The 26,952-nt window shown below is 35.9% G+C and overlaps 1 protein-coding gene across 1 annotated transcript in view; it reads left to right on the top strand.

The window, feature by feature from the left end:
• MYO3B (myosin IIIB) overlaps nt 1–26,952 on the top strand; it is a 250,167-nt gene that overhangs the window by 96,176 nt on the left and 127,039 nt on the right. Inside the window, exons 17-27 of the mRNA XM_084524490.1 lie at nt 44–246; nt 653–751; nt 1,335–1,449; nt 1,840–1,966; nt 2,107–2,332; nt 3,609–3,756; nt 4,001–4,154; nt 6,079–6,167; nt 7,794–7,923; nt 23,081–23,160; nt 26,262–26,282. Coding sequence (XP_084380616.1) covers nt 44–246; nt 653–751; nt 1,335–1,449; nt 1,840–1,966; nt 2,107–2,332; nt 3,609–3,756; nt 4,001–4,154; nt 6,079–6,167; nt 7,794–7,923; nt 23,081–23,160; nt 26,262–26,282 — 1,392 coding nt within the window. The remainder of the gene's footprint in view (nt 1–43; nt 247–652; nt 752–1,334; nt 1,450–1,839; nt 1,967–2,106; nt 2,333–3,608; nt 3,757–4,000; nt 4,155–6,078; nt 6,168–7,793; nt 7,924–23,080; nt 23,161–26,261; nt 26,283–26,952) is intronic.

The following is a 26,952-nucleotide window of genomic DNA, read 5'->3' as shown; positions in this document are numbered from 1 at the left end:
TATTCTTTTAATGGCCCTTCTGGTCTGTATCTGTTCTGTGAAGGCCAATAACCGCGCTTTGCGTGAGAAAATTCTTCAGGTGAATCCTCTGGTTGAAGCATTTGGGAATGCCTGTACTGCCATCAATGACAACTCAAGTCGCTTCGGAAAATATCTGGAAATGATGTTTACGCCCACAGGAGCTGTAATGGGGGCAAAGATTTCTGAGTATCTACTTGAAAAATCAAGGGTCATAAAACAGGCTGTGTAAGTGTACAAATCATCTGTCCTTTCATGTTTATGAAATGTTTGCATTCTGTTTAATTCTGCAAAAGCCCTTATTTTAAATGCTTTCAGTAGTGTCTTCTACTGAAGTGCTAGTCTTTTATACAGTACTGTAATGAAAAGAATAGTAAGGTTCTTTTGGATTGGAAGCCAGACCCGTTCCATTCTTTGGAGAAATATTGTGATTGGCTGGGTGTTCTGTGTTTCACAGTTGAAATAATTGTTGTCAGGCTTTCACTGTTATTGACACTGATCCTATACCATTAAAACAAGTGTGATATTTGCTACCTACTCTATTAGCTCACAATAAGGATTTCCACTTTTCCTTGTACAAGATACTGCGAGTATAAACATCTGTGCTTTATATAAATACTTTTTTTCTTTCCAGGGGAGAGAAAAATTTCCATATATTTTATTATATTTATGCTGGCCTTTATCATCAGAAGAAACTTTCTGAATATAGACTTCCTGAAAAAAAGCCTCCTAGGTAACTTGTTTTAACTATTCATTGCAATTAGCTATTTATCAGCTCTTGCTTTCAGTATGATGCCTTAAAATCTCTCTTAATCTTTCAACATCCCTTAAGGATCTTTTTTAATCATCCCAAGCAAAGAAAAGGATGGACAATAAAGAATTACATTATTTGTATGAGAACTTGAATCATTTAAAGAGAAGGAAGGAACAATCTTATTATTGTGTAAATATTCTGTCCTACTTTCAGATCAGGACAGTCACCTCATGCTTTCTTGTAATACTTCAGAGAACCCCAAATGCATTTTGGAATTGTGTTTTTTGATTGACATCTGTACTTGGAGAGCATCTGATCTGTATTGGGTGAGGGTGTGTGTGTATAAAATGTTAGTAACGCTATGAACAGATATTAACAAAGTATAAGCAAAAGTTAATTAATTACTTTTAATTAAAAAATTAAAACTTAGTACCAAAATATTTAATCGGAAGATATTTCAATGAATATTCTTCCCATTTGCTGATGCAGTTACATTAAAGTCATGGAAGTTTGTACTGGCGTATCTGCTAGTTTGGTGCTTTCTTTCTCCTATTCTACTTAGATATATTGATAATGAAACTGGAAGAGTAATGCATGATATTGTTACTAAGGATTCCTATGGAAGACAATTTGAAGCAATTCAGCATTGCTTTAGAATTATAGGATTCACTGATGAGGTAAGAGATACAGTTTCTAAACCATTATTGACCTTCTTTCTAAAAACGTCTCCAGCATCGCCTGTGTTCAGGCTGCCATTTGATCGTGTGAATACACACCTGTGCCACAGAATCTCTCTTATGATAGAAATGAATTATGAAAGCAAAACCACACACCCAGAAGCTGGGACCAGCCTGAGGTCTCATTCTGTAATCAGGCAAGTCCATTCACAGTTCTGCATCACACTTGTCCGTGTCAATAGGAGCTTACTTGAACAACCAATAGGAGCCTACAGAACAGTGTACAAGCTTTAATAGCCATTCCAGTGTTCTCCTTTTTCTTTCATAGAGTAAATTTAGTGTACGTATCTAAAATGATTCCTTTAAAAGTGCTTTTTGTCATTTTTACAGGAAGTGTACTCAGTGTACAGAATTCTGACTGGAATCCTAAATACTGGAAATATTGAGTTTGCTGCCATTTCTTCACAACACCAAACAGATAAAAGTGAAGTTCCCAACCCAGAAGCCTTAGATAATGGTAAGCACGTTTTAACATTGTCAATTCTACAAATGCAATTTGACTATATCTGTGAGAATCTGTAACTTGTGGTAACAGGCAATGCTAGTGATTTCCACTGTATAATCACAGTTAAATATCTTTTCTTCACTGTCTTTCAGCTGCTGCACTGCTAAGTATTGGGTCAGAAGAGCTTCAAGAGGCCCTAACATCCCACTGTGTTGTAACACGTGGGGAAACTATTATTCGAACAAACACTGTGGACAAAGCAGCTGATGTGCGAGATGCCATGTCTAAAGCACTTTATGGCCGGCTCTTCAGCTGGATCGTAAATCGCATTAATACGCTGCTTCAGCCAGATAAAAATATATGGCAAGTTACACATCGGTGAATCATTTGTATTTACTGTGCAGTAGTCTTTGATGGGTTCATCCATTTGTATATTTTTGATTTTGCGGGAGGGGTGCTGTGTTTATTTTGGCTAAGTCTTCAAAATGGCTTTCATGCTGTGATACTGAATTCTGTTTCCGGGACATTAACCCCAACATTTTCAAAGAGCTGAGTGGAATTTAGCTACTGAAGTCAACGGAAATCAGATGGCGAAAATAACGTAAAATTCTTTAAGAAGATGCTTCTTATGTAGTGAACATTAGGTCATACCAAAAGCCAGTAAATAGTTGGAGTGCACTGAAAACTTCAGTATGCTTTGACAGTCATTCCAGTACTTCTGCCAGTATGCGTTAGTAATAAATACAGATCTCAGATTATTATTATGCTGCTACTTGAGTTGTAATTGACAATTTTGAATCGTTTGAAATTACAGAAACATTCACATTTTTTTAATTGCCAAGAGCTGGTCCAGCTGCTTTGCTCTTTTCAAGAAGCTGTAGAGATTTCTAGATATAAGAGAATGCCTTAGGTGATGTCGAAGTGCTCCTACTTGCTGCAAGACTCCTCCTTCCCTCCTGGGACAAGGCATGGAGGGAACAAGTACTCTAGTAGGACATGTGGAATAAATATTGCAAACATAACTTGAAGATGATGCTAGTTATGAATTCTACCACAGAATAATGTTAATGCAATGCTGTGCTTTGGCACCACATTAATATGTTCTGCATTTTTCTTGTCTTGGAGATAACTTGGAGATTCCTACTTGGTATTTTATTATATCAGAAATAGCAGAAATATCATCAACCACACTTGCAGTTCCAGTGTGACTGTAGTATGAGAATACATAAGCTAACACCCTTAACAATCCTTCTGTAACAGCAGGAGACTTGGTAGAAATTACCTTGCTCACTGAGTATAGCAAAAACATTATACTAGAGCTTGATGCTTTTGTCTATGTGGAGGAGCTAGCAATAGGTTTTATTGGGGATCTGCTTATTGAAACCACTTGTTTTAATACGTCTTGAAAGAGTTTTTCTCCTGCTTTTCACCTGTGATTCTCCAGCTTCCTTCATGGGAATTTGTACAAGGCAAGTGTAAAACCAAGCCATTAATGATGCTGAACAAATGCATAACTTCTGATAAGTTAAAACACAATTTTTCTCCGCTATTTTTGCAGCAGATTGAATTGATCATGCAATCTTAGTTACCATGTTTATTTTGATTTTAACTGGGTGTTGCCCATGCTGAATTTTGTTTGTATTTTCACATGCAGCAATGCTGAAAATGGGATGAATGTTGGGATACTAGATATATTTGGATTTGAGAACTTCGCAAGAAATTCCTTTGAACAGCTGTGCATAAATATTGCTAATGAGCAGATCCAATTTTATTTCAATCAACATATATTTGCACTTGAGCAAGTAAGTTCAACTCTTATGAAGTCTAGTTGAATCAGCCATTTTGACCCATAGATCATATTCAGGAGTACATTATAAACTATAAAATGGTTATGGGGTTTAAATATAAGTCATGGCCAAATCCTTCAACGTAGTTATTGTTTTGTTAATAATGTTGGGGCCCACAGAGTGTTGCTGTGCCTCATTAATGTCCCAACAATGTTGCTTTTACTTGTTCAATATAAAAACTGTGCTGGTAACTTTGTAGATGGAATATCAGAGTGAGGGAATCGATGCTGCTGCAGTGGAGTATGAGGATAACCGTCCGCTTCTAGATATGTTTCTCCAGAAACCCATGGGTCTCCTTTCTCTACTAGATGAAGAAAGTCGATTTCCTCAGGCAACAGACCTAACGTTAGTTGGTATGAGCAAACAAAAATCCTGGGAAACAACATATATTTCATGAGCATGGATTGACATCTTTACTTTAGTTTTACTAGCCTAGTTGTCCTACTGAGACTGTGCCATTTTGCTTGATGTTTTAACTATGTTTTTCATTGTGCTTCATCATTCACGATGCATGTTTTTTGTATTGCAAAAGTTATCTTACGTATCCGGTGTCAGGGGCTTATCGTCTTTCAGTGTTTTAGGGAAATAACCTGTGTGTTGTCCCTGTATGGGAGGTACATCAAGAAGCATTCATCCTCATTATAAAAGGAAGGCTGCAACATAGCAGATTCTTGTGCACTAGGACCACCCTGGGAGTTAGCATTAATACTGAGAGTAAAGTTAAGATCTCCCAGGATCCTAGGCCCATGTTTATCCAATTAGAAAATACTGCTTCACTCCAGATTATCTCATCATAAATAGAAAGTGTGTGTTATTTCTGGTGTGCCATCTGGCACAATGTTACCTTTCCTTCATGCATATTTTATGTATGTCTTAACAAATCTTGGCGCCAACTTTAAAACGTGCAGTGCATGCCATGTTTAAAACTGTTGTCATGCTTTTATTTACTAGAGCTACATTTTTCCCTGTGATATGTAACAGAGAGTTCCAGTTCAATGTAATGTACAGCAGGGATTCAAACTCAGTCACAGAAAAACAGCTGCCTGGTAAATTACATGATATATGCACAAGATTTTTCACTTCTGGGCTGCAATTTGAAATGAGGTCAAAGACAGACTGAATGCTATGGTTTCATTCCAGTCCTTATTTGTGTACTAAAGCTGTGAGCCTCCCTGTTGGTCCTGTAAAACAGTTAATATTGAACTTGTACTTTGACAATGGCATTTTCTCTCGTCTAGAACTTACTAATATCTTGAGAACACAGAAGAGCAGAATCCCTGAAGGAGATAGCAACTGAGATATTTTGCCCTTTCCAGATGTACCAAGCAATCATTAATTCTCCCCAACTCTGCATCCAACCCTTCCCTCCCTGCTAAATTCTAAACTTAATTCTTTTAGCTTTAAATTGAAGGATTTTCAAGCTTGGTTACACATTAACAGAAAAAAAAAAAAAAAAAAGCCTAAGAAAAATACTAGTGGATTCTAACATTAGAAAAAAATAATTATATTGTCTGACCTACACAACATGATGGAGAATTTTATTAATTGATTCTTCCCTCGGGTCTCTAGTTGCAAGTGCAGATAAAGAAATACAATAGCAAGTTTCACAGTATCAGCACTAATTTCATTACAAAATATTGAAAAGAGTATGAAACATCACAGAGCAAAGAAGACACCGCATAGCAAGTGGTGTTTCTTTTTCTGTCAGCTGTTCAGAAGTGTGTCACAGGAAACAGAAAGCCCTTTGGATAGAAGCATCTTTTCCCGTAGATGTCCAAAGGCAAATGGGAGATGGCCCCAGCCTGAAAACATTGACATATACTTAAAACATGATACACAAAGCTAAATGGATGGGGAAAGGAAGATGGGGAAAATAAAAATAACAGGCATTTAGACAGGCCAGATATGTGCACAGCTTTGAAATAAATGCACCCCAAACCTTAATGTACATACATACATATATAGAAAGCAAATTCACAGCAAAATATAACAAGTTTTCACACCTTCTCATTAGCCCCTATTATTTAATAGTTTTCCATGCACAAAACTATGCATTAATGTAGGAATTTGAAAGACATTCTAGTTTTGATTGAGTTGTTGTATTCAAAAGTAATAGCTTGGAAGAAAGCACGAAGAAGATGGCACACAGCTGTTACTGGGCAATCTGATAATGCATGTGTATATAGCAGTATAGCAGCAAGCAGTCCTTAATTAGGATGGTGATTTTACTTAGCCACTGTTATTCATTTTTATCAATGTCACTTCTCAAATGTTTAGATAAATTTGAGGATAACTTACGATGCAAATACTTCTGGAGACCAAAAGGAGTGGAACTGTCATTTGGTATTCAGCACTATGCTGGGAAGGTAGGGCCATGTGACTTTTTATTTAGTGGTGGGGTCATTATCTGTTTTATCCAAAGTAACTGCTTTTTTTTTTTTTCTTCCCTCATATAACAATGAGAAAGTTTACAGATAAGATGATAAAGTTAGAAAACCTAAAATCTATAATAAAATTTTTGTGTGAAGTAGTCCATTTTAGAACCTATCCTTAGGATCTCTTCAGAAATTTGGTAGACATTAACTGCCTTTTATTCTGAAAGAAATCTGGCACCAGAAGCAACATCACTACAATATTTTTAAAGGAGCAACACTGTCGGGCTACTACAGGCTACAGAGTTGTTAACATCATGTGAATGCCATGGTAATTGTGTGTATGACTGTAGGTAACGTGTATGTGTAAAGGCAGCATGTAACAATATCTCCCATAGTACTTAAATCCCATATTGAAAGCATTGGAAAGACTGACTGGAGCAATTCTTGCTAGGACACACAACTGTACTCCACAGCACCTAACCTGTTTTGTTCTCAGCAATCCATGTGTTATTTTATATAGGGATTAAAGGTCCATTTTTTCATATAACATGAGCTTTACTTGTGATTTCAGTTGCAAATTTTCATTCATAAACAAAAAGTCAAAATGAAATAGCCATCTATTTTTTATAGTTACCAATAAAGTCTCTTCTTCAGAGTCAAAAATTTTATGATATGCTCTAGTAAACTTAGTCCAGCTTTCTGGCCTCGTAGGAATAAATGCAAAACTTCACACAGGTTTATTAAATTCTTCATACCCAAATGACCACGTCATAAAACCACTACTGAGTAGTTCTCCATTGTAGGAGAGCATTTCAATTTCTTTGTATTTAACTAGTGGACTCCAGTGGAATTAGGCTAGTAAGGAATGTTGCTAGTAATAATAAAACTAGTGTAAATATTAGTGCAGTTTTTTTTTTTTTTTTTTTTTTTTTTTAAAAAGGATAAGCAAAATTAAAGAATTCATGTATGATTACAAATAGCCAGGCATTAATTTCTATAAAATACAATTTAAATCATTTTTAAAAGGCAATTTTGCCTACTGAAGCATTGGAGAGTAAAGAATCAAAACTGATATGCCCTAGCACAGTGAAAGAAAGGTCCTAGATGAAAGTTTTCCTACTATCATTTTAGAAGCAGTGAGAAGCCTATTTAATGCACCTTGATACTGACCTGCATCTGAATTTTACTCCTGTTCCTCCAAGAGATCTAGTTACAGAACAGTTTGTTGCAGACAACATATAGATGGTGACTACCTGAGAACCATTTATTTCACATGTAAACTGTCAACTTAAGCTTTAATGAGTTCTCTATTATATTACTTCATGCATACCATACTTTGATGTGGCAAACCTTAATATAATGCATAATGTGAGTAAAGCTATTTAACCAAATTTGATCTGCAATAACATCATGAATATAGGTGTTTTTTTAGGCCGTTCACGTTTTGAAGACATTGCTGTAGCTGTACACTTCTAAATCTTTTGTGGATAACTCATTGGCTTGTCAGAGCCAAACTAACTGGTCTACAAGGTCATCTTGACTGTTCACACTTTAAATAACATGGTAGTTTTAGGGCAACCCTTTCTGGTGACTTGTCTGACTCTGTTTCCATGCTAGGTATTGTATGATGCCTGTGCATTTCTTGAGAAGAACAGAGACACTCTTCCTGCTGACATAGTGGTGGTGTTGCGAACTTCAGAGAACAAACTTCTTCAGCAGCTCTTCTCTAGTCCATTAACAAAAACAGGTATTTTCTGCAACAGCTTTGCTGACATTGCGATCTTTTCAGCTACTTCCTCCTTTGAAAATCTAGTTATTTCTAGATAAAACTCTGCCATTCTTTTTCAGCTCTGCTGTATAAAGTTCCCAGATACCAAATTATGATACTATTTTATTTATTTATTTATTACATATGTGGGTATTAATTCAGGCATGTATTCCAGAGGAAGGGAAATTATCTGGTACGCAAGGCCAGAACTCATTTTCAGAGCAGTATGAGAATGTGGGAATTTTCTTGATTGATAGGTTCTTGTGCAACATGTCTTAGAGTTTCTAAATCATGTAGCGTAGACAGTTTGTTTGGAGGTAATACACACCTGTTTAGATTCATCAATGCAATACATAAAGAAGTTTCTAACAAATTATAAAGTACAGTTACTAATCTGCTAGGATTAGTTAATTCACTTTAGTTAAAGCTTGTTGGCCCTGACTTACACAAAAGTGCACAGATCTATGGGTAAATAAAACTGATGGCTAAATAAAATAGCTAAATAAAATTGATTACTCCATGGATTTATGCCAGAATACCAGTAATCCAGTACGACAGCTGGAATGATAGTTCTGCAGTATGCATGCCAAGAAGCCAAGAAACATACACATTAAAAATGTCACTCGATGCTTTCCACATTTTTCAAGTTCGTTTTTCATCATGGATAATAAATAGATGTAGTAATAAGGAATAATCCAAATGCAATGTCTTGTTTTAGATTGCAAAATCATTTTTGTCTGATATAACATAAGCAAGTCTGATATAACATAAGAGTATCAAAAATACTCTTAGCAGAAATATATGCATTAGGTAGTGCTATATAGGCTTGCTGTACATAGGTTGTAGATGCAGTTTTGTGCCCGTGCAGCAGCTTTGCATAGGATTTCTGGAAACGTCATAGCCAATTACAGCTTCTGGTATTGCCTTCAACCTCTCCTGAGACTTTTATGTAGAAAAGGAACATTTGGAGGAACTCAGATATTAGAGCCTTCTTTGCACGTATGTAACTGATAGCAAAATATCCATTTATATTCTACATAGGATGGATTCCTTTTACATTGTCTCTGCTCTTTTCCTGTAATTAGAAGGCTCTGGATTACCTCCTTTCAAATTACAAATTTAGAGTTCCCTTAGAGGTGGGAATCCAATGAGGAATTTGCTTCTCCTTTCAGCTACGACAAGTTTAGTTGGAGGGGGATATAGTTTGAGATGGAGTAGGATTATTTATTGCCTAAGTGGGAAACAAAGAATCTTTGTGTATATTTCTTCTGACATTTGAGTCATTGTTGGACTGGTAAAAATAGTTTTTCTACTCATGCTAGATCGATCAAGCAAAGCAAAAAAGAAAGCTCGCATCTGTTCAACTGTGCTTCCACACCCCTCTTTACCAGCCATTTTATACCTTGGAGCTATTGTCAGAATAAAACAGACTAGATGCTTTCTCCCAGTTACAACACACTGTCACAGTTTTTGTAAATATTATACATTTGATTTTATTGGTATTTTTAAATTTGATGATGAACAAGACAGCCACATGAACACTGATGCTTTCATGCAAACTTAGCCGCCTCTGGCTTTTTAGAGGTATTTTCAGTGGCAGTAACACAAAACTGAGTATTTTGCCTAAGATGCATGAAAGATTCAATATGAAGATGCTTTTCATTGCAGCAATGTATGTTTACCCTGTTGGTGTAGTTCCACTTTTTTTTTTTCCTCTCTTACATTCCTTCCTTGTTTCCTATTTAAATGAATTGGATGGTTTCTGTTATAAAACATCTACCTTTCCATAAAGTTCAAACAAGTTGGGTGTTTGTATTTCTGTCAAGTCAGTACAGGACATCCTGTTAAAAATTATTATGCATATGCTCCTGTGCATGGTGTTATAAGAATAGCTTAAAACCCTTATGTCATTTCTATTTTTTGAAAGTCTTTGTGATTTTTTTCTATTTTTTCCAGCTGTCTAATATAATTGGCACCCACATCCTGTGCTGGGGCCGGTGTTCTAAAATCAGATTGTTGCCAGGTTTAGTTTTGGCAGCTTGCAAGATAAATGAAAGGTTTGGCTGAATTCAGAAGGTATTGGCAATGCTGCTTCATCTCTGCTTAGTAAAGGAGGATAATGCTATACTCTTAACTTTCTACAAAGAAGCTTTTGTAAAGAAAAGAATAGTGACTGTGTAAATGTCCCATCACACCCTGGCCTTGCCTCTTAGCCCTCTTCCCTCCACTTGACATGTACTTCATTCCTAAAGCAAACCAGAAAAAATACAGTTTAAGATTCATAATCTTGATACAATTTTCTCCAGCTTTTCTGTAGATTACTGACTGATGCGAAAGTTAATAATTTACATGGAAGCCACATTGCATCTCTCCAGGTAACCCTGACTTGAAATGAGCCTTCTGCCAGTATCTCTGGTGTTTTGTTTGAAGATGAGTGACAGCACATTCTCACATCTGCTTACAACTAGCTCTGGAATTTGCAGCGTACATGTTTTTTGCCAAGCAGCTATCTCCGTTATGCATAAGAGTCACTAGGTGGTGCTATCCCAGAAGCAAGAAACTTATAATGGGTCTGACAATTACTGAAATGTAGTTATTAAATACCAGTAAGAACAAAAAGATGCCTTTCCCACCCTGAGAAGGTCTTCCGTTTGAAGTATATTTATATAAGTGACATGTCTTCCACTGTCAAAAACTGAGCAGCAGCAAGAAAATAAATATTAAAAAGACTAAATTCCTTTACTAATTTAAGATCGTGCTAATCCCTTTAATTTATCAAATATACTTATCCCCTCTTAACAAATGCTTCTGTTTCATAGTAGCGGACTGTGTAGTTTAAAGAACCAGAAATTAACAGCAGGATATTAAGTGCACATTTGTAATAGTGATTTATGGTTAAAAGAGCACACAATTAGTGATATAAGACACCGGAACTTAAAGCAAACATTCTGGGACTAATGTTGTAGAGTGTGCAGCTTGTTTTTTCTTCCTTCAGTGGAAACTCAGGTACATTCAGCATGTTTTGGAATCTGTTTGTACTTTCTAGGGATCTTTAACCTCAAAGCTGAATGAACATACTCTGATTTAACCTACTGATTCTCTCAATTGTTTCCATATATGTCACTTTTTCTACAGGTGCAGCTTCTTTGTGATGAGGATTTTGTGCATTCTAAAACTAAAATAGAATTTACTCCAAATACAAGAGAGAAATAGAGCATTTTAAGAAAGCTAACCACTACTCCAGTTGAATATGCACTTTTCCATTCATGCATTCTTGTTTGTTTATCACAGTCATAGCTAAAGCATCAGAGTGAAAAGGAATCATGCAATCTAGAAAGAGAAGACTTGTAATAGAAGTCAATTTAACTGAAAAGATTTGGGAGAGCCTTGGTACATTCACTAGTGGTAGCAATGAGGAGTCAGACCATTTGACTTCAGTCCTGATACTCAAAAATTTTTGCAGTATCACATTTAAATGCTGATACCATTAGACTGCTTGGACTAAAAAGCTTTTTTTTTTTTTTTTCTTTTTTCTTTTTTTTTCTTTTTTTCTTTTTTTTTTTCTTTTTCTCTTTGCTGAGACTGTAGCTCCCTCTTCCATTTTTCCTCTCATACCTTATTTTCCCCAACTGACCTGATTGTACTGAGGAGATAGGAAGGTGTGCAAGAGGGTTTTCATTTTATCAGAAAAGCTGCAGTATAATTCTCTACTCTAGAAACAGTATGATTCTCTACTCTTGAAACACAATCTCTGCAGACTTTTTCCTGATTCACAGACCCTTAGAGCTTTTGTCATGGTGTTTCTGTTCTGCCTTAGATCCTTGCTGGGGAGAGTTGCTAGCTGGAAGGAGGAAAGGAAAAATACTCCAGCCTACCCATTCCCAGAGCAGGAACCCAAGAGAAATGTCCATGTCCCAGTTGAGAGGGATATGTGGGATCTGGGCTTGGCTGCACAGAATAAATACAGAGCTGAGCACCAGTACTGCTATAGCAACATCATATCTAATAATTTTAGTAGCATTGGGTATTGCTCACATATTCAGAGTGCTATGGTGGTTTTGTATCACCCATGGTTAATAAGCTCATTGCTCATACACCCTAGATATTTGAGCATAATTTGTCAGAGAAAACTGGGGTGAAAATTTTCACAGCCTTCACTGAAGAGTTAGGATATTTAAACAAGGAAGAATTTTCACCCAACATATGAGGAAAATATATTTTTTCAAAAACAAATTAATTATAATTAGTCTGCTTAAAGGTCATTTTCCCTCCTCAGCATTGATTTTACTCCACTTTCTTCGTACCTTTATATTTCCGGCCCTACTTAGAGCCCTCAGATAAAAATTAATTATAAACACTGTATGTCTCATTAAAAACAAACAAACAAAAAACAACAGACCACATGCTGAGAAAGAATGTGAAAATAGATGTTTTAGGTTTTTGTTATGCACACTAAAGCATACAAGAAGTAGGGCCTTCTGCAAAATCACATCAAAGAATTACTTTTCACCATTGCTTAGCAATTTCTCAAGGTGATGAGTACTATTTAGTGTTAATTTATTTGTAACTTTGTTAGCAACTGATACTTCATGAAGAGTCAGAACCTGGGGAAAACAAATGGCTTTTCTTGCGTTTCAGCCCCATGAACAGATTCTACTGGGCACAAAGTGAAATCTTGGCCAATTAAATCTTACGTGCTTTGCCAGTGTTTTCAGTGAAATCATGACATAACCTGTCATGTCATTACTGTGCGCTCCTACTGAGCACAAGCACTTCATCCAGTGATAAATAGCTGCAGCTTTCTTGGCTTGGTGTGTGTCAGAGTCACTGAAATATAGCATGTTTCCATTTGGGCTTAGCGGATTTTTTCTTTTAATTCCACACATCACAATAGAGCAAAAGACTTGAATACATCTTAATTTCACTAATTTATCCTGTGATAAATTCTTATTATAATGGCACTTTTGTGTTAGTATTTTCACCTCCAAGAGATAACTGCAGGCACTCTAAGGCAAATGAATCAGAAACAAAGCCATTGTAATTATAATCTCTCTGCTTATAGATGAATCAGAATTTATATTTTGTAAGAATTTGGGTCAGGTTAATGGAAGCTGTATATTTTCACTCAGAACACAGAGGCTTTCCTACTTCTGACTGGTCCATATGTTAAAAGCATATAAAAGTTAATCGTTTTTGCTTTGCTGCCAGTGTGTTGTGTGCAAAGAGAGGCTTTAAACCACAGCTGTGCAATGTAACAATTGTGAACTTTACTGGGTTGCAGATGTGGGACATCAGTAAACTAAATTAAATGTAGCTTAACTGTGTTTGAGGTAGAGTTTGATTACATTTTTTTAGTTTTTCAGTTGATCATTTTACAGTTCAGTATTTCTTTTTCTTCACATCCTAAGGTTTTTTTTTCATAGACAAGTATAGTACACAGATACTCACAAGATGTGCTAGCACTAGGATCCGAACAAAACATACCCGAAGATAGCCCTAAAAATAAAACTCCTCTAGAAAGAGAACCATCTATCAGATCAAAGTTAGCAGGACTGAGACCTTGGGCTTTATGAAAGGTATAACAATTATTTACTGTTGAGAATAGCTCTATATGAGTAGAGTGTCAGTGAATCACTGGAATTCCATGTGGAAGTAAGCACAACAGCTGGGAAGGCCAAGTTAGATTAATTGTGCTTATGTTTGGTAAAGGACGATGCCCAAGCAGAAGTCTAAAATTTTTAATGTGACTTCACTGATAATATTGTATTGAAAATGGGCAACAGACAGCAGGCATAGTATAGATCCTTGTCTTGAAATGCTTGCAAATTGAACCCCCCAAAAAAGTACAAGTGGCAAGGTTTAAGAACAGATCTTGATGAGTTTACTGATCTGATTCGTAATAGGACATCCCCTGTAGAACAAATCTTGAGAATAATTTTTCTTCACCTTTCTTTTGGAAGAGAAAAGACATCTTCTAAATTTTCACGTTTCTAACCTAACTTCTCAATTCTATAATGGACGTTATCTCACACTAATAAACAACAATTAATTTTAACACTTCATTGTATGCTAACTAAATCCAAAACATGTTGATATTGAGGCGGCAGTGGATGTATTGCTTTTAATATTAAAGACTGTGGAATCTCACTCTGCAGCATACACAGAATTTAAATAGAGAAATATTCAGAGAATATTGTATGGTAGTTATGTTAACGAGTAGTTTACTAGGCAGTTTCTAAAGGCACTGTGTGCTATAAAGGCACTGCATCAGAGATGCTTGGTACATCATTGGAGGCATTCAGTAGTTCCCAAGATCAGACCTCGGAGGGGCAATTATTCTTAAATTTTGCAGTGATTTTGTAAAGCAGATAAATTTGTTAAATATTCAGATAACATGGCTGGTTTGAATATCTATAATGGTTAGGGATTTTTTTGGGTGTATCCTTTACAAAGTACATGCTTATATTTCCCAGTCTTTCAAAATAATTGAATTAGAGGTTACTGTGTCTAAGAGATGAGTGTATTTGGTGGAAAAGAAACATCTAAGTGTGTGCAGGATCTTGTCATTTTTTTTGAGTATTTCATAGTCTGAGTCTTACTATGATTATGTACTTTGTTTTAATACTATAAATTTTCTTACCTCCTTCAGCCTACAATAAACTGTAAAGGTCAGTATTCTGATCTGATTTGGCTTGATGTAAGACAGCTTGTAACAGAACTGCCTGAATAGCAGGTCAGTGTGTGCATCAAAGACAGAAAATGTGTTTGTGGGTGTTTGTATGAGTGGGTATTTGTTTTATAGTGTGGAGATAAAAATGTAAATCAGAATAATGTTTTGAATTTCCACAAAAATATCTGACTTTGTGCTATTTGTGGTAATACATAGAAGTGCTGAGATCCAGAGGAATGAACATTCCATTGAGAAGCCTTTGAGACTTGATTAAATGAGTAGTCAGCACCATTAATGCCTAGATTTCAAACATGGGGAGGTCTGGGACTTCCATAAAGCTCTGCAACCATGTTTTATCCTAAATTAGACTTCTAAAAGACAGCTGTTCTCTTGAAGAGTAAAAGCCTGTTTTTGACACCATTTTTTATCTTGTCTAGCTTGGGGTTTTAGCCACTGAGAAGACTAATAGTCATAGTGAGGCCAGAGAAAGCTTTCCTCCATTTTATTCCATGTGCCTGAATTTTAACTGCTGAATTCATTGGGCTAACTTCAATGACATTATTAGGATCTAAATCAGACTCTTTGTATGTACTGAGCAGTTTCAGTAGCAGGTTCTAAGTGATCAAATATATACCATGGAATGTTTTGTAACGTTGCATGGGAAATGAACATACTATGGAAATGCAAACGGTGGGCTAGAAATCATGGTTCTTGACTTCTCCTTTTCTTCTCCTTGTTTTCCTGATTATTCAGTGTTCTTGTAGATTTTTTTTCTGGCCTCAGGTTCAACTGAGTACTGTGAAGCTTAATTGGTATGTGAGTACAGTTGTTCTGAGATAGCCAGAGGCAAGATGCTGGAGGTAATCTACCAGAACACTTGCTAGTGGTTTGTGTTAGTGAGATAAAATACTAAGGTAACCACATTCTTTATAATCAAATTTCACTTTTCTAGTCAAAGCATATAATTTTTTTTTTGAAAAAAAAAGAATCTTAACATAATGTACAAAAGAAAGGCTGTCACATACATAAAATAATGAGTGAGGCCAGATGTAAATTGCCATGTGTTAGTAACCATAAATTCAACAGACTCTTCCAGATGCCACTGGAAGACTCTGTGCCACTGGAAGAGTCTTGTCTGTGAATGGAGGTCATTACAGTAAAGATGGTTTTGGTGGGTTTTGTTTGTTTGTTGTTTTTGTTTTGGTTTGGTTTTGCTAATGCTGAAAATTAATGGAGCATTTTTCAAAGTTAAGGTTTTCACAGAAAATACATCTTCGTTGTTTCCTCCTAATCTAGTTGTGGGTGTGGTTGCAGGAACTAGGGCAATGTACGGAGGCAATGGTCAGTGTCCTGTTGGTGGTGAGGTGCTTTGCTGCACCATTCTGAACTGTCTGCTCTTCCTCAGAGATTTCAAGGTTTGTTGTCCCAAGCAGATCACATACAACAGCATCAAATCTTACACTACCAAAGATGTGGGTGGAAGTTACTAAGGACCGTATCTGAAAGAAATGGCCTATGTCTCCTGACAATGCATAAATGATTAAAAAAAGAGTCACTTTGTTCTCCAGTGCTGCAGACAGCATGTCAGCCCCCACCCAGTTAGTCAGGTCTCCAACTAGTCAAGCTGCAGACCTGACTAAAAATGCTGGGCATCAGAGAGTTGGAAACTCCAACATTGTTTACACCATGACTTCTAATTTTTCCAAACAGTTTCTCATTTTTTCAGTTTTGTCTAGCTGCAGCTTCATACAGGCAGCTCTCAGCTGTACTGTGTGAATCACTCCATTAATCCTGTGTTTGGACAGAAGTGGCTAACATTTATCCACAAGACTGTGGCCAGGTAGAGAATATGTGTAGCCTGTAATCCACTCCCTCTTTGCCACCATCTTTTCTAGAACCATGTGATCTTTTCTGATCCTGTACCTGGAAACATGTTTATCACATGATCAGACTATAGCATGCGTGCTTTGCCTGCCAGCTGTAAATGTGGTTATTTCATGGGACTGTGATGTTCTCAGAATGGCATAAGGTTTGCTCGCATGTCACATGATCACATATGTGCCTGTGATATTTCAGAAAATGACTGCATTTTAGTGAACACACTTCCAGTTGGGTAGATGGCTGCCTATCTCTGATTCAATTCATCTGGAAGATCAGGCATGTTGCTTAAGGTAGCCGTTAATACTCAAGGCTGTGTTTTAAAAACACCTTGGACACCGTCAGTAATAAATTATATACCATAATTTGTGCTTTCTTAGTCATTACTAGGTCAGGGTAAGAGCTAGTGATGACTAAGACCTAGACCACTAAGACCTGTCTTACTGTGATCGTACATTTACATATCTTGGAATACAGCAGGCAGTCTGACCTTCATTTCATCTCAGCTGCTGTCAGGAGTGTCTTTATTCTCTTGCATTCTACAAGGAGCCTACTAACCTACAGTGTTAAAACAATATTTAAACAAGGCAGGAATCCTGCTTACAAGCAGAGTTATTTGTTGCTGTAAACATCATGCTGTTTGTTTGCCAGTGAATGCCTTGCTAGCATGGGAAGCGACCACTGAAGTGTCTGTGATGTATTCAATAGCGAGTGTAGTACAGCACCCAATTTACATTCAGTTTCTCCTCTCCTGGTATAGCAATGTAAAGCTTTTAAGTAACTGTAAATATGATCTATGTATACTTCATGCTAGCAATAAGACCAAAGAAAACCTCTGTGGAAGTCAAATTAGTGATCAGAAATTGTTAGTTCACTATAGCATAGAATTCTCGTTTCAAATGATATGGGTCAAAAGATTGCATCTTTTTTGTTCCTGAGGCAATTATAATTAGGGTATCCCCAGGCAGGGCTCACCATTTCCAAGTTTTCATGGCTATCAGATTCTGTTTTGTAATATGAATTGTATTTTGGAAATACATAAATATTTCTTATTTATTATTTACTTATTCTGAATAGGAAAGTGTTTCTCTTTTCAGAATAAGAAGCAGTGGAAGTGCGTATATATTGATAGTTATATTCGACAGATAGTATTTTTATAAATACATTCTTGTGTAAAATATGTAGTATATGAGAAAATTGGATTCTTAGCTTTTTATTGCACGAGATTAGCTTAAATGGCTCCTGTGACTCAAAAGAATAGTTTTGATAGTGAGTGCCCAGATTCAAATTAGTACCCAATAAAAAATTACATGTAGTCATTTATAGGCAAGCTAAGAAAAGCTTAGTCTTACAGTAGCAGAAGATGAAAATGCATTATGAAGATAAGCAGTCGACTTCCTTAGGCTAGATAAAATGTACCGAAAGGAAAGACAGAGAAGAATATGTGTGTGTGAAAGACATTGTCTGACTCTGTACCTCTTCTGGAGTGCAAGTGCTTAGCTGTGATTAGAAGTAGTGTCAATGAAATATGAATGCATTGTAGCATTTCTGACCATATTATACTGTATCTACATGGTATTTCAAGTAACCCCTCTTTATCTGAACCAGAAGCATGAAAGAAATTAATAAAATATATGAGGATAAGGAAGGAGCTTGTAGCATGCCCTCTCTGTAATAGTAATATCCCTGGTACAGCTTGTACAGTAAGGTGACATTGTCATTAGGCTCTTTCTCTGTAAGTCATTTGCACTTCACAACTGAAAGTTATATCAAAGCATAATGTAATTCTTACCTGGCATGCTTTTACTTTAGGAAGGAGGAGTGATCTATGGCATACATAACCAAAATGTCATTATAAATGCAGTGCTAATATTACTAATACTTGCTTGATACTACTTTAGAGCCCATTACCTAAGAATAATGAAGTACTGACAAATTTATGCAACCTCCAGCTAGAGTGAACCTTTCCTAATTAGTGTGGAAAGTCAACGGCTGGACAAATCATTAATTCAACCAGATTCCACAGTAAGTGCCAGTGATGCAAGAGAAAAGCCAAGAATGCTGACTAGGCCTTTCTGAAATCTAGAGAGCGGTACCAAAGTCCAACGTGAAAAAAGACAACCTATTTCTTCTTTCTGTGCTATGTAAATACTTGAAATATTTTCAGAACTTCTTCTGTTTGGGTTTGCATAGTGGAAGAGATAGGGTACTTTAACACCACTGTCTTTCCTACCTTGCTGGAACAAGGTATGAGTGAAAAATGTATTTGCAGAGTTGGATTTTCTATACGGTTTCAAGACAAAATTTTTGCTGAGCATTGCCACAGTGAGTTTAGCAGTGATTGAATAGACTTCTGTGCTGTTACTTCTTTCTGTTGGTAACTCTCAGTGCATTTCACAAACTTTAATGACTGAAAATTCACAAAGCATTAATGATATTCTTAACATTATTAAATAGAGAGAAAAGGGAGAAACATTGGGGCTTGTCTGACTCCCCCACTGACATAAAGCAATCCCAGAGACCTTAGCCTCTGATCCTGCAAGCTCATAGGTAGGAACGTTCATCTTTCAAATGAGCAGTCCTGTTGAACGGAAAAGGAAATGCCTGTGAATAAAATTAAACATGTACATGTTTAAAAGATCCATCCTAATTCTAACAGTTAACTTCTCTCCCCTCCCTCATAAACACCTTTTCAAAAAAAAAAAAAAGAAACAAAAATGGAGGTGTCTAAATTGTTGACCATATAATGTGTGTGATGTGTGTGAAGCTAGAATTCTGAAAGGCATAATGCAGTCTTAACCTTTAACCAGTTTAACCTTTCAAGGAACCCATGGCAGTTTCAACTGGCTGTGATATTATCTAAAAACATTTGTTCTTCAAATATTGACGTTCTTCACAAAGTGGAATAACATTTTATTATTTCTGGTGTGTAAAGTAGTAAATGACCTTGTAAATGAAAATTGAATGCAGGGACAGGTACTCCAAATGTTTACTGACTATGAACATCATCCTGACTCTAGGTGAAATGTTACTTTTTATGTAGACTCATTTTTAAGCCACATTTGTCCTGTTATTAGTTTTAATGGCTCAGGCATGTTACAGATAGTAATTTTCCTGAACATGAACTACTTAAAATAACTAATTCATGAACTTTTACTGAAGCATCATTTTGTGTTTGATCTGGAAAGGAAAACCCTAGTAACATTTTTCTGTGGATTTCAACTGGTGCTGCAATTCAGTAATTAACAGATTGTATAGGAGTTCACTTGACATATGTAATAAGAATTGATTAGAATCCATAAGGAAATATTGGTCTTATTCTTAGCTAATTCTTTACCTTTGCCAATAAGAAAAATGGAATTATGAGTGTAAAAGAGACAGCAAATCATTGTTTATGAATGAGTTTTGCTTTTCCCAGTAGCAGTTTGCAGTTGTGCTAGGTAAACAGTTATGTGTTTTGACCATACTGTATTCAGACAATAACATGTATACTGGCATAGAATCTCGGAAATGCATGGGATATTGAATATAACTACCAGGTAATACAATATTGTTGGAGCAACTAACTTAGGGAGCAACTAGCAGTTTCACACACACTGAAAAAAATGCAAATAAATCAGTCCTGGAGGTGAATGAGCACTGGCTTGACTGTACTTACTACAAGACTGCCAGATGGGATTCAGCATTTGTTTCAGACATCGCGTATAGATCTCACACTTTACGTATATGGCACCCTATTGCTCTGAAATGAACAGCCTAATTGGCAAATATCAAGCTGAAATCTCCTATAAAAGCATGTTCATGTCAGAACACTAGGGGAAGTCTTCTGAGTAATGCTAAGAAAACCAGGAAATCTCTGTTTTGAAAAAGCTTCTTCCTGGGAGCAAGTAACAGGAAAGATAGCCGGCCAAAGCTGATGCTCAGATGAAAGTAATACTAGAACTCTCTGCAAAATGCAGCAATTGACTAGGTCAATTCAAAACTCTCCTAGCAGATTACAAACATTTAAAATGTAATCAGGATTTCTGTTTTCAGTACAATGAAAACAGACAGCAATATGGCCAGCTGAAGAAAATAAATAAATAAATAAATAAAAATGTAAAGAACAAAGAATGTACCTGCTGTTTTTTTGTTGCTGTCACCCATTCTGCCTATAAATACAAAACTTTATCTTCTGAACATCAATTACAGTACTGAAAATAATAGCATATTTTATATAAGTATATTTGAAGAAATTTTGAAAACTACTGCAGTCAAACTGGAATTAGTCAACTACCACAGGACTTGCAGAAATTGGGAATATGACCTAAAAATGTAGTTTCAGCCTACTCCCGAGAAAAAATGAACTTAATTAACAAATTCATGATATGTAGAGTGTTCTTTTTTTTTTTTTTCAAGTAGGAACTGACCACTTGTTAGTTTCATTTTAGTAAGTGAAGTCATGAAAGACTTCTGATTAATTAATAATAATAATAATAATTAATAATAAAACATGTTGTCAAATCAGAAATTTGAAGTGTAGTTTTAGTTTTGCATGAGAAGTTCAGGGAGAGCTCAGGCATATTAGGTATTAACCTAGTGCCAGCTGTGAGTATGGCAAACCTTGAACAACTATATTATCATTCTATATTTAGTTTGGTTATTACAACTTTGTAACTTTTTATAAAATGCTGCAAAATTGTAGTAATCTTAAACAATCTGAATCATATTTGCTTCTTCCAGCTCTGCTGTTTTACCCCATATAGTGTCATTAGTTCTCCAGTGCAAGGCTTTCAAGCATAAAGAAGACTCAGATTGCTAACCTGAAGCATAGCCAAAACAACCTTTCCAGATTTTCTACTTTAGCCAAAAAAAGGGCTCAAATCAGCAACTTCTTACATAGAAAAATATCAAAATTACAGCTAAGAGAAAAATATATTTGCCAACTACATGCTCATTAAAACCCTAGTTTTAATCTTAGACAGATGTATATGCCATATATGTATATACATACATATATATGTGACTTTCAAAATACAAATACGTGTAAGTATGCATGTATGTATACAGACACAAGATTTTCAAAACAGACTTGCAGTTTTCATAAACATTAACACTATAGCCTAAAGCAGTTTCCAAAATCATGGGCGTACTTTCTGTGTGACAATCTTAATGGCAGCATCTTAAAAGGGAAATACTTTTGAAAATGAATACAGAATGTTTGAATTGCTCTAAAAAATGTCATCGCAGTTTCTCACTGTTGGTCCCCAGACTATTTCAGGAGCTTGGTATTTTCAGTGTTCACAGAGAAGAGCAAAAGTTCCCTTCAGTGGTACGCTGACGCTGTTTGCTCAGCTTCTGTATGGAAGAACTACCAGCGATTAAGTGTTCTTGGTTTTTGTTTCTCCCATCCTGCCTCCTTACTAGTTATGTAATACATAGTTTATCAAAACTCTGAAGACTGCTTAGAGTTACTGTCTTTCTGTAAAGCAAATAGCTAAACACTGGAGTTGATGCAAACAAGGCACTTAGCATCTGAAAGAAGTGTTAACACTTTATTTACATTTAAATTAAAATGGACACTTATTTATGTGTTCTGGTTCTGAAAGGTGTGTGGTACATCTGCAGAGGCCTATTGTTTATTCATGCTGTAAATCCTTTGAAATGTGTTAAAATGCTTCCCACTCATTATAAAAATCCTGCCACCCATGGATTAGGGCTTTGATGTCACCAATCCTGCTTCAAAGGGTTCTTTCAATGCTATTAATCACAGTTTAGCCTCTGAAGATATAGCCAGAGAAAACATTTGGACATCTTGTGCTAGACTTGCTAAAACTTTGAAATATACAGAGTGTCGTGCATATGCACAGGCCCATATCACTTCCTCTCTCTTCTCTGAGCCTTTATTTTGAAAAGCTGTTTTATGATGACTTTGGCTTTCTGCAAGTACAGCAGAAAAAGTTTAGGACACGTCATACTGTACAATTAAAAACAAAGCAAAAAAAAAAAAAAAAAAAAAAAAAAAGCACTCATCTTTCAGTTTACACCAAAGAATGTTTTTTGCCTGAGGAATTGAGTCAGTCTTTAAAAACCCCAAGGGACAATAAGATTGGGGATTAAGTAGGCCCATATGTCAAAAGGTCAAGAAAAGATACCGTCTTATCATTTTCTCATCTCTTTCATTAGTTTGTGAGCTTAAGATGATGTCTAAACACTTCAGGATCCACATGATTTCATAGAAACAAGATTGTTTCTGCTGTCTTTTTCTCCTTTAAATCTCTGAATGAGTCACAGAGAAATTGATTACTAGTGATTGAGCTGTATGCCTTTGTGCTGTCGTTGTTTTCATCAGCTCAGTAGCTAAGGTCAGTGACATGCCACCTTATCACTGACTTTTTCCTCCCTTTTAAATCAACACTGCTCTCTCTGTCATGCTCATGCTGAATGCTCTGCAAGGCACAGTTAGTAATGAGCTGGGTGGGGAAGAAGTGTAGTGGGGCCTGATATATTTACTACTGTTGTGCAAGTTTATTTTTCACCATATGAATTTTTCCCCGCTAAGCTTCCTGAACAGTTTTTGCAGTGTTTCTGTCTTTTTTTTTTAAACAGGTAACTTGGCACAGGCAAGAGCCAGAGTGACAGCAGCATCTAGGTCTTTGCCTTCACAGCTTAGTGCTGGGCGTATCAAGGTTAGTAGTGGTCCTTTTGAAGAGACGTAATTGCATATGAAATGGTACAGTGAGATTACGGTTCAAATGCTTAGCTGATGTAGGTATATAGAGGAGATCTTACCAAGTTAGAGTCTATCTTAAAATCAGAAAACATACCTTAGTTGGGAGCACAGTTTCTGGTTTTGGTGAGAACCTTACTGTAGAATCCAGTGAAGAATCACTTTACTACTGGTTAATCTTAAAAATTCTGGAGTAAAATCTCAGTTAACATTGATGTCAGTAGCACTATTCCTCTTGATTTCGGTGGGTTCAAGGTTTTTCTCTGACAATTTTTAGCCTAGAAAAAGATTCAGTTAGGTAGAATTTTATTAGTGCATTTAACCATATGAAAGGCAAAATGGCAAAATGATCTATTCCTCTTCAGATCAACCTAAAAATCAAAAACCAAGGGACATATGTAACTGCTAAATAACCAGAAAAGAACCACTCAGCAAAACCACTATTCCTAATAGAGTTAAATGAATGACTGTGAAATTTAAATGCCGTTGGATTTTGCCGTAAGAGTATGTGGCATAATTGCAAAAGGATGGGATGATTTTATGGCAGTTAATAGTATTACCAACTGAGCTCACTTAATATGTGAGGAAAACTGTTGTGCCTCAAGTTGATAGCATCTGCACTTCCTCCCCACTTTCAGGGAGTTAAAGTTTGCTTAGTCAGTTGTTTGTTGGTTTTGTTTATTTGCTTGTTTTACAAAACAAACAAAAATTTTAAAATGTGATAACATCAACTGTTCGAAAGTCTACAGCATTTTATGTTTAGGGTTTTCTGTTTCTTTTTTTTTTTTTTTTTTTTTCCATTTTCTATTATCATAAGTAGCTCATGCTCAAATATAGATGCAGTAATTCATGTGAGTCACCCATACGTCTATATCCTTCACTATACCTGTAAACACAGACTTGAATTTCAGAGATTTATTTCCTTTCTGGTATAAACGCTTTCAGTGTTGAAGGACAGATTATGGTCTGTCCAATTTTCTTGTATTATACAAAAATTGTCTTCCACATCCAGCTTATATCAGCAGAACCTTTGTAAGCATGCATTTTATTGCTACAGCTGGAATGGAATAGAGCAGCTCACTTTTAGAGCTTTAATAAACATATTCAGTTATACTAAGTAGTGTTTAAATGTTGGTTTTTTTCACCCTTCACTTTTTTAAAGAAGGATTTAAAAGACATGCATAAGAACTACAGTGCTATTCAGAAAATGTTAATTAATACAGTTTTTAGCTGAAAAAAATACAAGTTTTATGAAATTATAACTTCAGGAACAATATTTTAAATTACTATTTTACACTTTATAAAACAAATCCAAAAGTGCCATAATTTTGTTTGGAAGTTTGGATTTTTTTTACTTATGATTTAATTTATGAGCTTTTTTTTTGCTTAATGTATTTATCAGTTTTATACTATTTCATACCATGCCAACATCAGATGTAGCCAATATGTGAAAACAATAATTTCCAGTGACCTCGTAAGGTGACATGATATCACAAATCATTCTTGTAATACTGTTTCAAAACTATTAGAAGCAATTCTTTTTAGTGATGGAACAGTTTGTCTTTTCTAGGTCAGCTGTTTTCCATTTCAGCTGTAATCACATAAATGTATATACGTCACGACTACTGTCATGTAAAAATGTGACATAACTGTTGGACTATTCTTCATTTTAGCTTAAAAAGAGCAGCTAGTGATTTAAAACACAAGATTATATCATGACATTCTTATTATGTTCTATCACTTTTGACAAGACAGTTATGATAAAGCCAGTTGCCTGTTATACACGTGATTATTGCCGTACCATAAAGCCACATAACTTCATATACTCACAATGTTATAAATTAACTAGAGATAAAACTTCTAAAATTCTTAGAGCAAAATCTGCCCAGCTTCAATGTTCTATCAAAGAAAATCCACCTTCAGATGTTTCTAGTCAAGAAGATTTTGAAATTTGTCCTGGTCCTTACAGATTTCACAGGTCTGACTTTACAACCCCAAAGAAAAAGTAATCTCGTGATACTGGTTGTAGCCTGTTTTTCTGAGAAAAGTCATATTACATCCTCCTTTGTAAATGTTTCTGACCATCTGTTTTTCTGTGTGCCCACTCCCTTCCCCCTGCAAAACCAAACAAAACCAAAATAAAACCCTTTTGAACCCAGCAGACTGTAGTAAACCATATTTGACAGAGTATCAGTCTTAAAGATCATAAGATTCTACCAGTTTGGTGACAATAAGTAGCTGTGAAAGGGAGATGCTCATGTTATCATACTGCCCAAACGGTAGAGCATTAGCTCACCCTTTATTGGACAGCAGATATTCCAAACATGACTAAGAGATCACAAGTGCTGAAACTCCAATGAAAATATCATTAGGAGTCTACGCTTTTCTAGACAGCAAAGAATCCAATTTAGATGCTCAAATTCATGGGCGCTTGGGCTTCACTACAGTGAAACACATTGAAAACTATGTGTTTGCTGCTGGTGTTCTTTGTGATTAAATTGTCTGTCTTCTAACATTAAATGTTACCATTTATTCTGAACTTACTGTCAGTTTTCACTGCTTTGTCTTCTACCTGACCTTTACCAGAGATTTAGATATCAATGCGCAGAAAGCAGTTGTCTTGCTAAGATAATTTTGAAACACTCCCATATCCTTCCCCATGGACACGTCTGTTGTTCTGACTTAGGTCATTAATGTTTACTTTGTCACATGACCTCTTAAGATGTTTGATGTTGTCTGTGCTGATAAGGCTTTTTTACTGGCATACATTACCGTGTTTTCTGTTACCCTTAAAACTGAAATCAAACTGCATCTTTTTTTCTCCCATGTATTAGTTTGAGATGTGTACTAGTGCATGTACACCACTTTGGGCTAAAACATCACAGATTACAAAACCATACTGAAATTTTTATGGTTGCCCTTATGGAAATCTGTTTCCCTTTGTACCATCACTAATTTGAATCTTGTCTTTTTTCTCTTTTGATTTCTTCCCCAACACAAAATCCATTTTCTTGATCTATTACTACTTAGTGCTTAATTTCCTTTATATTTTGCATGCAGTCTCCTAAATATCTCCTGAAGGTAAGACACACAGCTACTTTATTGAAAACTGTAATCTTTCAGCAATTACTTTTAGTGTTCAGAAGAGTGGTCTTAAGTCAGTCAGTTTTGGAAATGATCATATGGAGCAAAGTCCAGGAAATGTAGCACAGGTGCTGACAACAGCATTATCTGGTTTATACAAATGCCACCTGGTCAGAGCAGATGGTAAACTACCACAATGCAAGTGAATGCTAAAATGTTGTTAATGCTCCGTGCAAACAGAATGCTGGTTGATTTTCTTTAATTTTGTTGAGCTGTAATACAGCAACACAATCTGCTTGTGACTGGTAACCATGGTTATACTCATTCATAAATTCTGGTTTCATTTTGGTAAGAACAGCTGTACTGACAATATAACTAAAATATACAAGGAGCAATATGTTTGCTGTCCATGTATTCCCTCTAAAAATAACTCCTGTCATCTCTACAGAAATGCTGAAAAAGTGGTATTTGAAGGCAGTTCAGCCGGGTGAGACTGCTGAAATTCTTGGCATCAAAATGATAATTTAAAGTAATTAGTGGTAAATACAACACCAGATAGGAAAAGACATACATTCTGCGGTTACCTACTCTGTTTGTCACGTCTTATTTGACAAGTACGTTTTTCCACATGTAAGCAAAATGAGGCAGCTTTTTGATAATTTACTTC

Source organism: Aythya ferina (assembly GCF_964211825.1).
Source record: "Aythya ferina genome assembly, chromosome: 6".
NCBI classification, from domain to species: domain Eukaryota; kingdom Metazoa; phylum Chordata; class Aves; order Anseriformes; family Anatidae; genus Aythya; species Aythya ferina.
Note: the sequence above shows the minus strand (reverse complement) of the source record. Positions and strands in the feature narration are given on the sequence as shown.